General features: G+C 38.0%; 1 protein-coding gene across 2 annotated transcripts in view; it reads right to left on the reverse strand.

Moving 5' to 3' along the window:
- dync1h1 (dynein, cytoplasmic 1, heavy chain 1) overlaps nucleotides 1-17,306 on the reverse strand; it is a 111,857-nt gene that overhangs the window by 78,790 nt on the left and 15,761 nt on the right. For both annotated transcript variants that reach the window (XM_063047294.1, XM_063047299.1), the window contains exons 11-25: nucleotides 16,855-17,001; nucleotides 12,308-12,448; nucleotides 12,048-12,224; nucleotides 11,000-11,110; nucleotides 10,782-10,901; nucleotides 7,635-7,874; nucleotides 6,138-6,293; nucleotides 5,537-5,650; nucleotides 4,023-4,133; nucleotides 3,728-3,937; nucleotides 3,112-3,258; nucleotides 2,522-2,688; nucleotides 2,263-2,436; nucleotides 1,687-1,852; nucleotides 1,320-1,508 (exon numbers count right to left, since the gene is read on the reverse strand). In XM_063047294.1, the coding sequence (XP_062903364.1) occupies nucleotides 1,320-1,508; nucleotides 1,687-1,852; nucleotides 2,263-2,436; nucleotides 2,522-2,688; nucleotides 3,112-3,258; nucleotides 3,728-3,937; nucleotides 4,023-4,133; nucleotides 5,537-5,650; nucleotides 6,138-6,293; nucleotides 7,635-7,874; nucleotides 10,782-10,901; nucleotides 11,000-11,110; nucleotides 12,048-12,224; nucleotides 12,308-12,448; nucleotides 16,855-17,001 (2,370 nt within the window). The remainder of the gene's footprint in view (nucleotides 1-1,319; nucleotides 1,509-1,686; nucleotides 1,853-2,262; nucleotides 2,437-2,521; nucleotides 2,689-3,111; nucleotides 3,259-3,727; nucleotides 3,938-4,022; nucleotides 4,134-5,536; nucleotides 5,651-6,137; nucleotides 6,294-7,634; nucleotides 7,875-10,781; nucleotides 10,902-10,999; nucleotides 11,111-12,047; nucleotides 12,225-12,307; nucleotides 12,449-16,854; nucleotides 17,002-17,306) is intronic.

Here is a 17,306-nt window from a genome sequence, read left to right on the forward strand (position 1 = left end):
AGTGTCTAAATGGCCACACAAGTGCACGCAACTGATGCTAACTAGAAACTGCTCAGCAACAGCCTTCAATTAAATGCCATAGTGTCCCAAATAAACAAAGGGAATCCTGGCTATTCTCTTGATTTGTTTTTGTTCTTTAAGAGTTGTCCTAAATAAGCGACTTTCCAGATTAACGGATGATCAATTAAACAGAATCCACTGTACTATCAAATAATAAAATACAGGTGTCCCCCGCTTTACGCCACTTCGATTTTATGACTTACATTAGTACCTGTTTTCACTAACCAAAAGAAATCCGAAGAGGATTTTCACTTTTAAGAGAAAAGGAACCTGCTTTAAACTGGTGTTTACCCCGAGGAAGACTACCATGACCGTGAAGACTTGCGCGGGCAGGTGTGCGCGCGTGCGTGTACGTGCCGATTTTTTTCTACAAACCGGTTTTGGCTAAATCTTCCCGATTCTGATAAGTGAAACTACACTGTACATACATTATTTCTACTTTCTATAGGCTGTGTATTTATCATATCATTCCTGCTTTTACTATATGTTAGCACTATTTTAGGTTTTATGTGCTATTTGGTATGATTTGGTAGGTTATTTTTTTTGGGTCTGGGAATGCTTGAAAACTTTTCCCCACTCTCCTAATGATTTATACTGCTCTTCTCATCAACACAGTAATATTACTAATGTAAGCACCCCTAGTCTAAATGTTTACTGTTTTTGTTTTTTTTTGGAAAATAGAGAATTAACACAAGGAAAAGATTTGGGAAAGGGATAAAAAATGATAAAATTAAGTAACTAAGTACATAGGGATTGGATAATTATGCTTGGGGGCAGGAGCAAGCATGAACAAGTTAGGATATAAACACCTACAATGGTTGTTACATAGGCTTACATACAACATTTTGGACCGGAAGAAATGGTCCAGAAGAAATGTATGGAAACTATTATTAATGCACTATTATTACTATTTTTCTAAACAACTAATACCACTACTTAGTCTAATAGATTAGAATTTCAACTGTACATAATTATCTATCTAAGTGTCTAATTTCTTTTTATATCATCTTAATGTGTACTTAAGAATGTATAAATAATTATAGTTTTATACATAAAAAATGGAAAAGGTTATACATGTGAAAAAAGTACATGATACTTGTGAATTCCTTATCCAAATAAAAATTAAAAATTAAAAAAAACTTTTCCCCATATAAATTAATGGTAATTGCTTCTTCGCTTTTCGCCATTTCAGCTTATGAAAGGTTTCACAGGAACGCTTTACTTTTGGATAGTGGGGGAAACCTGTAAACCATACAAACCTGGTATTTGTCAATCCAGGAAATGTAGTCTGAAGAATCAATTGAAGTTCCTTGACCAAAAATTCCAACCTCCGTGACTGATTCAGCCAACAGTTTGGCCAGAGTAACCCTCATTTCTTTTTCCACCAAAGTGAGCCACTCATTTATTTTTGGATGCTCAGTGATCGAAACTGGAGTCTTGAAAAGCACCTGCCATAAAGAAAAAAACACCTCAGTTGCGATTTGAAAGACAATTAGATACACATTAATATCTGCACAGTTGAATAGAATTAAAGTTAATCCACTTTCAGAATTTCTCTACAACCTTTAATAATCAATGCAGAATACCAATCACTTCTCACACAGAACCACATTAAAATAAATATACCTCTTCTCCTTCACGGGATGCAATTCCCAAGACAACTGTGGCGTCTTCATTAAGAATGATACTAGAAACACCAGCAAACATTTTTTTGAAGTGTTTCTGCAACTTCGCTACATTCTTACTATTACCAATAATTTCCAGCAAGTCTTCATCACCAACAAAGTAGAATCTGAAAAATTGTCAAAACCCATTAGCAAACATGGTAAGGCTACATCTACTCAAGTTACATTGCAGATGAACTTCTGTACTTCTGCATTTCTATCCTTCTATGTACATTCTTATTAGAATCCATCAATTCTGCACTGTGGAAATGCTCAAGTTTCCCATGAGATCTTCACTTATCCTAGTTTCACTAGCCCCTTCTAACATCAGGATAGCCCACACATTTTCAAAAACAAGTGCTGAACCCATTTGCGATGATATCTTTCCTTAAGTAAGATGACAAAAACAAAACAGTACTCCAGATAAGCCTCACCAAGCCTTTTCTACCAATCTCAGATACAGTGACATTTCCCTTAGAATTTTTTTCGATCTTTCCCTGAGAATGCATCCACGTTATTAAAAAGTATAGTTATTTACCGAGGAAAGGATGATCTCTCCCTCTCCAAATATTCTCCCAAAGCCTTTTGTATCTTTCCCAACAAATCTGCCAATCGTTCCAAAGACCGCTGTACTCCCGGGATATTCAAAACATCCATGACTAAAGGCGACTTGGTCACCTTCTTCATAAGCGCTAGGAATTCTGTGCTGATACTGTTAATAGTAAAATTAGGGTATACACATCAGTTTAAGAATTACAAAACAATTAATTAAGACTAATACATATCTATTCACATACCTCTGGAACCTCTGAGTTTCCACTGGCAATAAGTGCTTAATGTCAGCACTTCCTGTAAAAATGCCTTCAAGATAGACCCAACGTCTCTGGACATCAATCCAAACATCAAAAAGTGCCATTATACGATTTAGTTTATCTTCCCAACTCAAAGCATCTTCTTCAAAGACCTAAAGAAAAGTTAAGATTACCACAAAAAGGATACCATTTAGCCACTTAAAGAGTAAATGGAGGTTATAGTTCGATAATCAGCTAAAAACATACTTGGCAAAATCTTCACTGCTTAACTCTCTACATTTTGAACAGAACCTAAATTCTTTTAGCAGATGTATTAAAGCATAAACTAAAATCTCACTGCATCAAAAAAACTACAAATACACACAAAAGATACCTTGTAGTTTGGTAATGCCTAATGCAAGGTGAGCGAAAGCATGAAGGGATAAAAATTAAAATGCAAAATTATAAAAATACAAAAAAAAACAAAGTTGGAAACTCAATTGTATACACAGGAGGATCAAATACAACTTGAAGGATTTAATCTCAAAAGGAAAGTGGGTATAGCATTATGAAAATAAACTTCTGCAGATACTTGCCTTGTAGTAGGGAGACAGTTTCATGGCGGATACACTATTGATGTGTTCTTTGACTCTGTTAAACAGATCATCCCAGCCACGGATCAATCTACACTTGTTTTGATAGTTCACCAAGTCCAGTTCATAAGTGTTCCACATTTCTCTAATCTGAAACATTTTTAAAATGATTAAAATCACCATATTAACAAAGTTGCATACTTTTACGCAATCTATATAAATATACAACTTAGCCATCAATTATTAGCATTAAGATGCTAAGAAATGAGATAGGTAAAGCGAAATCTTTAGAATTTGGGCAATTTATTTTCTGGTGCAATACTTCGGCTAAACCTATTAAATTACCAAAAAGCCACAGGAAACTTGCTTTGTTGAGCATGATAATCAAAGAGAATGCTTTGATTAATTTGACTAATATTAAATTTAAAATATTGTAACAGCTAGAAATTTGAAGACAAGCAAAGGAATAGCAATAAAGTAACAGAATACTGGTGGTAAAATAATTAAAATCAAGCACATAACGTAGATTTCATCACACCAGGAAACAAGTTTCTAAATACATGCAAAATCATAATTCTACTCCAACCCAAAGCCCAAGGAAAAGCAGAAAGTTACCAACCTGTTTCAAAAACTCCTCCAAAGCCATCTCTCCCTGGGCCACAAGTAGAACATCTTTGACAATGGCTTCATTTTTTTGCAAATCCACATCCCATATTTGACCTAGAGTTAATTCAGACACTACCCAATTAACATGGAGTCGTTTCATTAGCTGCTTCCAGTGACGGTCCTTCAAAGCCTCAGATTTTAGCTCAATCACCAACATGTTAACCTACAAGACAAACTTGAAATTAATTTCTTATTTGGTCCTACCTATTAATCAATTTTTCTGATGTATTTGCATTTATAAAACATGCCTTCATGTAGCCCTTTAGAAGTCTCTGCACAAACTCATAAGATGCATACTGACGTAGTCGAGCTGGGAAATTCTTCAGCTGATTAAGCAAGCCATCCAGATTTTGACGAAGCTGTATTATACAATGGTTGAAAAGATAATTATGATGCATTGTCATTTATCTGTAGAACACATTATACCAAGCTAAATATCTACTATAAAAATTTTAGGCAGAGAAAGAAAGATCAGCAAAAGGAAGATTATGTTCAGTCAGAGTTCCTGAAGTTGCATTGGAATATCGTTCCCTAACCAAACTAAGATTCCCTCCCAATACCAAACGGGTACCCACTAAGAGAAATAAAACACTTGAAATCTCAGTCGTGGGTCAATGGGGTGTGGGAAGGAATTAATAGTACAATTCCAAATCTAGGGTCCACAGACCTCTCTTCCTTTGTGATATTGGTCGATGGCATAAAAATATTGGAACTCTTGGAAGGGAATGCGTAAAGTGCAAGAATTCAATGCTCTGACAGGTAGCATGGATTTGATATGCCAAATGACCTTTCCCCAGGTTTCAAGAAAAAGGGAAGTAGTATCTGCATGATCTGCATAATTTTTAAAATGAAATTTTTGAAAAGGATAACACGATTATTACAAAACAGCAGCTTTAGGATATGAAACCACCAAATTACTGTAAATGAATTAACTTCAATTAGACATTATTCTGGGATGCTTACAGTGTCGTTTAAAGTTAAATTGGATAGATATATGGACAGGAAAGGAATGGAGGGTTATGGACCGAGTGCAGGTCGGTGGGACTGGGTGAGAGTAGGAGTTCGGCATGGACTAGAAGGGCCAAGATGGCCTGTTTCCGTGCTGTAATTGTTATATGGTTATTCTGCAGGATTAGATTTACAATGATTCTAAATCTAGTATTCAGTTTTAAGTTGAGCCTAGAAAGTAAAAACATACCAGTTGAGGCAGAATACCTATGAAAGTTCCAGATAGTTACATTGGGGCAATTCTGGGCTACACTGGCAGTCTAACACAGTTTAAAAAGTATTACTTGTATGACTCAGCCAATAATCAAACAGTAAAGGCTATGAGTCTGACAATGGAAAGATGGGATGGTATTCCAAGATAGAAGCACATTTAAGAAATCTTTGCAAATACTTAATTCAGTGTCATGTACTAAGCTACAGGATAGATAAATGTCTGGGTTTCAATGTTCATGTTGCACTACTGTCATCAATCTCAAATCAAACACCAAGCAGGATTTAATTTTTTTTTTACAATTAATTAACATCAGTATTTGACAGTTTTTTAAAAATTGGGTTCTATTGGGTTTCTTTGTTTGTGGTTGCCTGTAAGAAGATGGACTGCCAGGTTGTATAGTATACATACTTTGATAATAAATGTATTTTGAACTTTGTTAAGGTTTGTTTCATTAAGCAGCTTTTCTAATTTTGTGGACAATTTTCATAATAAAACATGAACCTCAATCAAATGAAAACAAAAGATACTACAGTTACATACTTTGCGTGGCTGTACTGAAACCCATGGTTGTTCTTTCAATTGGTCTATTTGTTCCCAGACTTTGGAAAGCTCAGACCAGACACCTTTGAGGTCCTGCAGTTCTTCTAGTGCAATCTAATAAAAATGTAAATAATTAGTTTGAATGTTGCAGTCGAGGCTGGTTATCTGCTAAGAAATACAAGACACATTATAATAAATAGAAATACACTCAGAGCTGAACTAAAACATTTCACATACACAAACTACATTCGTTTTCATTTAGAATTAATATTAAAGTCACATTTGATTTTGCAGTGCATCATACTTGCACATTACGTACAAAATTTATGTACAAACTAACTATACAGGAGATTCTGACAAACAGCATTACCCAACCTAAATTTGTAAGAATACTTCTCATCTAAGCATTGCAACAGCCAACTATCAGCCACATTTAGAAAATAAATAATTGAGTTATATCGAAGATACAAGCTTTGGCTGCTATGCCTCCCATAAAGGAGTAAAAGAACTGAGAATAGTTCTACCAGTTTGAGCAATCAATTGCTAGGTATGGTATGAAGGCAGCATTAAATTTAGTCTTCAGAGATGTTAAATTACATACCTGCACCCGTTCTTCACTGCCACTGAGCAATCCTGTGTCTGTTAACTCCAAGGCTTCTTTAGCTTTAGCACATTTCTCTCGGTCATCTTTTAGACGACCAAACTTGCCTTCATAGATAGTAAGCGCTTGCAGAGCATCCTCTGGACGAAGGCTCCCCTACAGTCCAACAACAATTTCACTTAACAATTCAGTGTTACACAGAATAAATTTAAGAGTACTAATATGTAAGCAATATATGTTTGATTCTCACCCTAGTTTAAAAGGACTAGATAGAACATCAGGATTCTTAAAAAATTATCAGCTCTGATACTAACTGGCACTCCAAACAAAGAAGCAATTTACACAAATTTAAAGGCATGCAAAAGAACCAAGCTACAACTGGAATATTAACACAACAAATATTTAGACCAAATGGAAATCTAGAAAGAATGGTTTAAATAAAATAGACAAATCCTCTGGGCCTGACCAAGTGCATCCTCAGACTTTATGGGAGACTAGAGAGGAAATTGTAGAGGCCCTTGAAGAGACATTTGCTTTGTTAGCTACTGGTGAAGTTATCAAAGACTGGAAGGTGACTAATGTTGTTCCATTATTAAAAAAGGGTAGCAAGGACAAGCTAGGGAACTACAGGCCAATCAGTCTGACATCAGTAGTGACAAAGTTACTAGAGGGAATTCAATGTACAATTTTGGTCACCTTGTCATAGGAAATGTGGCAAACTGGAAAGAGAGCAGAAAAACATTTGAGGATGCTGCCAGGACTAAAGGGCGTGAGCTATATAGAAAGGTTGGCTAGGCAAGGTCTTTATTACTTGGAATACAGGACAATGAGGATTGACTTTATAGAAATGTTTAAAATTATCAGTGTGATAGATAAGGTAGCTGGTAATAGTCTTTGCTCCAGGATAAGGGAGACGAGAACAAGTGGGCATAGATATAGGATGATTGGGGAAAAAATTTAAACAGCCCTGAGGGGCAATTGGTTGCAGTGGGTACAATAATATCAATTAAGAAATACTTGGATAGGAACATGGATGGCAGTGGCTTCGAGGCATGTGGGCCAATAACAGGAAATTGGGACTAATTAGGTGGGCAACATAATCTGCATTGTTTTGCTGGGCTGAAGGGCCTGTATCCATGCTGTATTGCTCTATAACACATTCCTAATAAAAGGCTTGAATATTCTGATCCATTATCACAGTGCCACGGTAGCATAGCAGTTAGCACGACGCTATTACAGCTCAGGGCGTCAGAGTTCCAAGTTCAATTCTGACTTCCTCTGAAAGGAGTCTGTATATCCTCCCTGTGGGAATACGAAGGTCTTCTCCAAGACCTCTTGTTTCCTCCCAAAGACATACTGGTTAGTAGGTTAATTGGTCATTGTAAACTGTCCCAAGATCAGGCTAGGGTTACATCGGGGGTTGTTGGGTAGCACAATTTGAAGGGTCGAAAGGATCTGCTCTATACTGCATCTCAATCAATTAAACCAATAACTCACAGCTACAGGTTTCGTCTTCTCCCATTCACCCAGAAGATCTGTGGTACGGCTTTCCACAGCACGATCCTCCTGAACAATCTTCATCTGTAGGTTAGCCACTTGCTGTTGGATAGCACTGTCCTTTCTTCGCATTATGTCATTGAAAGCACCCCACTCTCCTTCAATATTATCAATGTAAAGCCAAGATGGAGGAAATTGGAATCGCTGTTTTTCCAGCAAACGCTGGCCATTGCGATAAAGCTAGAAAGAAAACATGGTCAATTTACTTCACAAAAAAAATACTTCCACATAAAATGTGCTATACCTGCAACACAAGCAGCATTCAAAATTTGAAGAATTTTAATGAGATCTTAATAGTTAAAAAAAAATTTAATCCAATAATCAGAAACAAAGTTGACTTTTTAAATTTTGAAATAAGAGTACCAAATCAAAGTGCAAAACACCTTGTGGCAGCAAAAGCAAAATTAAAATTCAGCTTTAAACTACAAGCAAATACTACAACTTTGTACCATAACGTAAGCACTTCCAGCTTTATACAAGAGCCATGCAGGCCTTCGGCATGATTCGGTGCCATCAACTGGTATCAGCAATCCCGTGTCAATGAAGTGACATTCTTCATGGCAAATTCTACTCTGCATTTACATGCTACACTTTTTTTTGTAGCACAAAGGAATGCATCTCATTGAATTACTGGACTAGCACCACAAATTCTGCACTGCTGACTTGGAGCCACGAGTTCACATTCAACCATAGTAGCTGGGGAAATTTAAAGGTAATTAAATAAATCTTGAGTCAAAATCTACTATTTGTAATGATAACATTGAAACAATAGGATTGCTGTGAAAACCTATGTAATGCACTAACATCTTTTAAGGAAGACAATTTGCCATCCTTGAATGATCAGCCTAGTTTAACTCCCTTTTGAAATGGCCTAACAAGCTTCTAAGTTTGAGGGCAGAGAGAAGTTAAGGTTGGACCAAAAATATGCTAGCCTGGCCAGCGATACCCACACTCAATGAACAAATGAAAGACACTGTTGGCAATCTTTGTAGTTCCATGTCCAACAATGTTCCATGTGTCTTGTGAGGGCATGGCTATAATCTTTTTAACACTCATTCAATAGTTTTCAGCTTGGTGAAGGCACAGGTGCACATTCCTTTATCCGAAATTCTGAAATCCAAAAAGCTCCGAAAACCAAAGCTTTTTTCGCCAACAGCTGACGTCACTCAGGTGTGATGTGGCAGCACTACCAGAGGCCCCCAGACGTCAGTTGTGGCTCAGCGCTCGTACTGGTTACACGTGCATTTGCTGTTTGCTGATATTTTGTGTTCACTGTTGACTTTGTGTTTAATTTCACTGTGAAAATGTCAAAAAGAGCTGCAGATACTCTTATGGGTAACAATGAGAAAATGAGAAGAAGAGAGGGAAACATCTATCATTACCAATAACGCAGAAAATGGAGTTATTGCAGAAGCTTGATCGTGATGTGTCTGTGTGGCATCTTACTGAAGAAAAGAGTGTCAGAACTACCACTGGATATGATTTAAATAAACAGAAAGACAAGTTACTGAAGTTTTACAGTGACAGTGATGTTCTACATTTATTCCAATAAGTCATTTACCATGTGTTTGATTCGGTTCGTTTGAAGCTGTATATTTTTATGTTTTACTGAATGTTTTTGCTGGAAATAGTATTTTTTCTTGGCATTATTCCCTTAATAATACAGTATAACAACTACTTACATTGTATTAGGTATTATAAGTAATCTAGAGATGATTTAAAGTATACAGGAGGATATGCGTAGGTTTGGTGCGCCACCTGGTCCCAAAGTCCACCGCACTGAGATAGGTTAAATAAGGGACTTGAGCATACGTGTTTTTGGTATTGGGGGGGGGGGTCTGAAATCCAAAAAACTCTGAATTCCGAACTGGCCCCAAGGATTTCGGATAAGGGATTGTGGACTTGTACTACATTTTCCAAATATTCCAGGAGAGAATTATCCCCTGCACATGTCATATAGAGCAATGTGCACTACTGTCTCAATTTTGAACCTCCTTGATCCCATTACTATTTAATGACCTTCAGCACAACGACTACTTATAACCACTTTCATAACTACTCTTGTCCCTCAACCTCAAACTGGAAAAGGCAACACAATTTGTCAACACAATGGAAGAACATGTCATGAATGATCCTCACAATCCTTACTGCCCTCAATCATTCACCTCCAAAATTCATTTTACCAATTATATCTATTCTCTCTATCCTGTGACAAATCCAACCCTTAACAATCACTCTGTCTTGCCAAGATCATCCAGTGCCACTGAGCAACTTGTTTCACAGAATAAACATAATGTAATATTGAAATACCTGTGATGGATTAACAAAACCCTGATAAATCAGCCAGATTTAAAAAACAGAATTCATGACGGATTGAGGAAAACAGGGTATTTGAGAAGACTCCATAGGAAAGAGGTAGACAGCCTAAGAAATGAACATTAGTGGCAATTAAACTTCGGACAACCCAGAAAGCCAGAAATGGAATGGAACAACAACTTCAAGGATTTATGAGACTGAAGGAAAGATTGGGAAGAGATTGTGCAAATTGTAAGCAAGGATAAGAATTTTAAAACTCAATTGTTGCAGGTCCAAGAGCCATTGTAGATCAGTGAGTACAGGGTGACAGATGAGCAAGACTCGTCTCAGTTATGGCACTGATGGGAATTTCAGATAAGCTAAAGCTGATGCAGAGTTAAAGACAGAAGAAAACGAAGAAAGCACCGCAATAATTTGAGGTAATCAATACAAATGAGTGGGACAGCAGTCTGGCAATAGCACAGGCAGCTTTGGTGATGAGGTGCCCAGGTGGAATGAAATACCAAAAATTTGAACATTCTGGTTTAGCCACAGGATGTTTCCTGGAAAAAGATGATAGTCAGGGAACAGAAGTGGTAAAGACAATCCCATGGCCCCATATGCTCAAGTTCATAATACACTTGCACCATTACATGAAATATTTCACCACTTACCTAAAACAAATGAAAGCAACAGATACTCCCAAAGAAAACAATCAAGTGGGAATACATACAAGCCCCAAGATCTGAAGGGACTGGTCTGAGGTAAAAGAAATTTTAACTCTGTACTCACATCTACTTGTTTTTCAAACTGTTTGATCTTGCGTTTCAATGATTGCACATAGGTTATGAAGGTCACAGCGTCTGAAGTACTTGCTGTATCCACTGAATGTTGCTCCAATTCTTGACGGGACTGATTTAAAAGTCAATAGTGAAGAGGTTATTTGTACAATTCAATATTTGTTTCAACTGTGCAAGTACAATGCACATTAAGTAACTTATATTCCATACCTTTGAAATCTGTGAATGGAACTCCTGCATGTTCTGACCAAGCATCTGTCCAAATTTGCTGAGTACCTCTTTATGCCAAGAATCATACTTTAGGTTCACCTTTGATTGTACCTTGAATCAAAATTAAAGAGTATCAGAGCACCATTCTTGACATATTGACATGATTAAAGTCAGTAGCAGTGGAAAGGATCACACCAATGAGATCTGATTATTATACCTTAATGAAAAGTCAGGCCAGTTACAGTTACAGTTTTACATGGAAGAAATACTAGGCACTTTGATTCAAAGTAAAGCAGAACATTATTTAACAAAATGCTGTTGTACAGAAGTATCTGGGTATCCTTGAACATGAAAGAAAATGCATGCAGTTACAGCAATTAAAAAGCCAAGTGAAATGCTGGCCTCTTTTGCTAAGGGGATGGAATACAGAAGTCACACTGCAACTATAGCATGTTGGGAGACATCACATCTAGAGTTTCGATCTATAGTTTTGATCTCTAAAATAAGGGATAAACTTTCATTAGAAGTAGCTCAACCAACATTCTCAAAGTTCATTTATAGAACGAAAGAGTTGCCTTTAGAAGTAACAACTGAACAGGCTGAACTTGTACTCAAGAATTTAGAAACATGAAAAGCAACACATAAAACAAATAGGCGATTTGTTGTGGAAAGTTACAGAAGGATTTTGCTCTCTTCCTTAACCTTGTCCCTTGGGCAGTTAGAGCAAACAAACTAACAGGCATAGTTTTAGCATTAGGGGGCACTCATTTAAGACAAGGGTTGGAAGGGGGGAGATACAGGTGGAAGGAAAGGGGACCCTGCTGTGAATCTTCAGAATTCTTTACTTCATATAGTTGGAGACTGAGTCAGTACCCAAAATAAAATTCTTGGGTCATAAGGAGTAATCAGGAAAGTGGATTGAACGCCACACTGAGATCAACCTTGGTGTTAAAGGTTTGAGGAACAGAATGGACTACATTGGCTCGTGCTTATGATGTTCAAAAACAGAGGTAAAAAAAAAAACAAAATCTACATTAAAAACTCTTACCTTTCCATAATCAATAACAACAGGGCCAAATTCCTTTTTAGTCTCTGCATTGTCAAAAGTTCCTCTGGCTTTTCTAATTTGGACAAGCAATGCTTGCCATTTGTTTAAATCATCTTCCAATCGGTTATAGATGTTTTCAGGTTGCATATCCCACAAACATTGGTACTGAAGCCAAACCTGACAAGGAACAAAAATGAACAAATTAATCTTAACCTGTTCAAGTTGCTTCCCAAAATAAAAACCATCTTCAAAATACTGACCTTGACATATTTTTCAACTTCTCTGACAATTCCCATAACAGCTTCATGAGCTTCCTCCAAAGCAGCTGGTCCATCTGGCATTCTTGTTAGTGCATTTCTGTAGAATTTCTCCTCTTCAGACAGTTCATATTGGAAACCAACCTAGTGGTGACAGTGACAGTGGGATATTAAGCTATATATTTCAAAGAGCATGGTGCTTTTCGCAACCAGCTTCACTATTACCTTCCAGAAAGTTAATATAGGGTAAGCTCAGAGCTTCCACATTCATTTAGAAACATAGAAAACCTACAGCACAATATAGGCCCTTTGGTCCACAAAGTTGTGCCGAACATGTCCTTACCTTAGAACTACCTAGGCTTACCCATAGTCTTCTATCTTTGTAAGCTCCATGTACCCATCCAGGTGTCTCTTAAAAGACCCTATTGTTTCTGCCACCAGCAGCCCATTCCACGCACTCACTACTCTCTGCGTAAAAAACTTATCCCTGACATCTCCTCTGTACCTGCTTCCAAGCACCTTAAAACTATGCCCTCTTGTGTGAACCATTTCATCCCAAAAGCCTCTGACCATCCACACGATCAATGCCTCTCATTATCTTGTACACCTCTATCAAGTCACCTCTCATCCCCTGTCGCTCCAAGGAGAAAAGGCCAAGTTCACTCAACCTATTCTCATAAGGCATGCTCCCCAATCCAGGCAACATCCTTGTAAATCTCCTCTGCATCCTTTCTGTGGTTTCCATGTCCTTTCTATAGTGAGGCGACCAGAATCGAGCACAGTACTCCAAGTGGGGTCTGACCAGGGCCCTATACAGCTGCAACATTATCTCTCGGCTCCTAAACTCAATCCCATGGTTGATGAAGGCCAATGCACCATATGCTTTCTTAACCACAGTCAACCTGCGCAGCAGCTTTGAGCATCCTATGGACTCGGACCCCAAGATCCCTCTGATCCTCCACACTGCTAAGAGTCTTAAACATTAATGCTATATTCTGCCATCATATTTGATCGACCAAAATGAACCACCTCACACTTACCTGGGTTGAACTCCATCTGCCACTTCTCAGTCCAGTTTTGCATCCTATCAATGTCCCATTGTAACATCTGACAGCCCTCCACACTATCCACAACACCCAAACATTTGCATCATCAGCAAATTTACTAACTCATCCCTCCACTTCCTCATCCAGGTCATTTATAAAGATCACAAAGAGTAGAGGTCCCAGAACAGATCCCTGAGGCACACCATTGGTCACTGACCTCCATGCAGAATATGACCCATCTACCACCATTCTCTGCCTTCTGTGGGCAAGCCACAAAGCAATGTCCCCTTGGATGCCATGCCTCCTTACTTCCTCAATAAGCCTGGCATGGGGTACCTTGTCAAATGCCTCGCTGAAATCCATATACTACATCTACAACTCTATCTTCACTGTGTTTAGTCACATCCTCAAAATATTCAATCAGGCTCGTAAGGCCTTTGACAAAGCCATGCTGATTATTCCTAATCACAGTACGCCTCTCTAAATGTTCATAAATCCTGCCTCTCAGGATCTTCACCATCAACTTACCAACCACTGGTGTAACACTCACTGGCCTATAATTTCCTGGGCTATCTCTACTCCCTTTCTTGAATAAGGGAACAACATCAGCAATCCTCCAATCCTCCAGAAACCTCTCTCATTGTCATTGATGATACAAAGATCATCGCCAGAGGCTCAGCAATTTCTTCCCTCGCTTCCCACAGTAGCCTGGGGTACATCCAGTCCGGTCCTCGTGACTTATCCAACTTGATGCTTTCCTAAAGCTCCAGCACATCCTCTTCCTTAATATCTACATGCTCAAGCTTTTCGGTCCACTGCAAGTCATCCCTACAAACGCCAAGATCCTTTTCTGTATTGAATACTGAAGCAAAGTATTCATTAAGTACCTCTGCTATCTCCTCCAGCTTCATATGCACTTTTCCACTGTCACACTTGATTGGCCCTATTCTTTCACGTCTTATCCTCTTGCTCTTCACATACTTGTAGAATGCCTTGGGGTTTTCCTTAATCCTGTCTGCCAAGGCCTTCTCATGGCCCCTTCTGGCTCTCCTAATTTCATTCTTAAGCTCCTTTCTGCTAGCCTTATAATCTTCAAGATCTCCATCATTACCTAGTTTTTTGAACCTTTCGTAAGTTCTTCTTTTCTTCTTGACTAGATTTACAACAGCCTTTGTACACCACGGTTCCTGTACCCTACCATCCTTTCCATCACATTAGAACGTACCTATGCAGAACCCCATGCAACTATCCCCTGAATATTTGCCACATTTCTTCATTACGTTTCTCTGAGAACATGTGTTTCCAATTTCTGCTTCCAAGTTCCTGCACGATAGCCTCATACTTCCCCTTACTTCAATTAAACGTTTCCAATGCTATGATAAAGGAGATAGAATTGAGATCACTATCTCCAAAATGCTCTCCCACTGAGAGACCTGACACCTGACCAGGTTCATTTCCCAATACCAGATCAATTACAGCCTCTCCTCTTGTAGGCTTATCTATATATTGTGTCAAGAAACCTTCCTGAACACACCTAACAAACTCCACCCCATCTAAACCCCTCACTCTAGGGAGATGCTATCAATATTTGGGAAATTAAAATCTCCCACAAGAACCCTGTTATTATTACACCTTTGCAGAATCTGTCTCCGTATCTGCTCCTCGATGTCCGTTACTATTGGGTGGCCTATAAAAAACACCCAGTGGAGTTATTGACCTCTTCCTGTTCCTAACTTCCACCCACAGAGAGCCCGTAGACAACCCCTCCATGACTTCCTCCTTTTCTGCAGCCGTGACACTATCCCTGTTCAACAGTGCCATACCCCCACCTCTTTTGCCTCCCTCCCTGTCCTTTCTGAAACATCTAAAGCCTGGCACTTGAAGTAGCCATTCCTGCCCCTGCACCATTCAAGTCTCTGTAATGGCCACAACATCACAGCATTTAAATAAACTTTAATATTTATACCAAAGACCATAAGAAAAAGGAATGGAATAGCCATTTCGCCTATTCTGCCATTCAGTAATATCTCAAATGATTTAACTTTTCTCAAGTCCACTTTTCATTTCTATTCACATATAATGAATCTGCCTCTTTCGCCTTCGGAGACAAGGGATTTGAAAACTTCGCAACCCTTTGAGAGAAATTCTTCTTCATTTCAGTATTAAAAGAGTACCTCCTCATGAGTACACCTTCAAGTCCTACATGTCCTATAAAGAGAAACATCCTTTCAGGTTTTACTGCATCCAGCTCCCACCCAAATGATGTTTCAACAATATCACTTCTTATTCTATTAAAATCTGAGTACAGATCCAACTTGACAATATACACTCCTCCCTGGACAACCATATCTTTAATCCTCTGTAATGTCCCTCATTATTATTATTATTATTATTACAGGTTTCCCCCGCCATCCGAAAGTAGAGTGTTCCTATAGAACCTTTCGTAAGCCGAAATGGCGTAAAGCGAAGAAGCAATTACCATTAATTTATATGGGAAAAATTTTTGAGCGTTCCCAGACCCAAAAAATAATCTACCAAATCATAGCACGTAGCACATAAAACCTAAAACAACACTAACATATTGTAAAAGCAGGAATGATATAAATACACAGCCTATATAAAGTAGAAATAATGTACGTACAGTGCAGTCTCACTTATCAGAATCAGGAAGATTTAGCCAAAACCGATTTGTAGAAAAAAAATCGGCACGTACACGCATGCATACACACCTGCCCGTGCAAGGCTTCATGGTCATGGTAGTCTTTCTCAGGGTAAACACAAGTTTAAAGCGGGCGCCTTTTTTCGTAAAAGCAAAAATCCTCTTCGGACTTCATCGTTTAGCGAAAACAAGTACTAATGTAGGTCTTTTGTAAAAGCGAAGTGGCGTAAAGCGGGGGACACCTGTATTATGATTCTTTTTTTTTTAAAAACACAGTTGTTTCGGACCCATGCTTTTTCACTCTCAAGCTGACTGCTAACATCTATCAAGGGATTGTTTACTCAATTAAACCAGTTGTGTTGCACATTACTAGATTAAAATAACCTCTCTCTGGTTGACTCCATACTTTCCTTTCCAGCATGTCCTCTAGCCAAATACCCCGAATACTGTGCTCCCAGCTTTCATCACCTTATAATCAAATCTTCATAACATCCACTATAATTGTACAATTTAATTAAAATATAACCCTTTCTTAAGTTCTGGTTTTGTAGGAATAAGATATTAGCTCTTAAATAATTTTTGTCCTATGTTGCCAGACTAATTCCTAAACTACTTCAATATTTATGTGAAAATGGCCTGTTGCCTATAAAACTCTGTACTCTTATACATGAAGAAAGAGAACATCATGTCATTAAATTTGATAAAATATGCTCTTCAATCATTTTGTAATTTGGCAACAACATAAATCATACAAATAAGGAATCCAATATCTGATTCGTTCCTTACATAAAGTACCAAACCATTGAGATTGCCAACACACTATAGCTATTACTATCCTTCCTTACCTGGTATCGCTGGCTCTGTATCCTAGGAAGTGTCAGGATAATCATCTTCCAGCTAAACAGTTCCTGGTAGAGTTTGTATCGGCAATCTTCAATTGGTGGATGTAAATAAATTACTTGATTTGTAATATGAAGTTCATGGACTATGTTCTACAGGCAAGAGAGAGAGAAAAATATTTTTAAATGCTCGGAAAAAATAACATTCTTAGTCAGTAATCACTTATCCTATTCCATTATAATACATTGGCACAATTTGATGGCAAGCAGTTAACAACTCCATCAAACAGTGGGTTCCGTATCTAAATGTACAGATCACTTGGGTATAAAATGTCAATTTTACATCTAGATTGGATTATGTTTGAATTGGAAAGTCATCCTGAATATTAACGCAACATAAGGACTGTTCAGAACATCCTTCCAATCAACAGACTTCTCTGATGGGAGTGGCTAATTCC

This window comes from Mobula hypostoma, chromosome 1 (genome assembly GCF_963921235.1).
Source record: "Mobula hypostoma chromosome 1, sMobHyp1.1, whole genome shotgun sequence".
NCBI classification, from domain to species: domain Eukaryota; kingdom Metazoa; phylum Chordata; class Chondrichthyes; order Myliobatiformes; family Myliobatidae; genus Mobula; species Mobula hypostoma.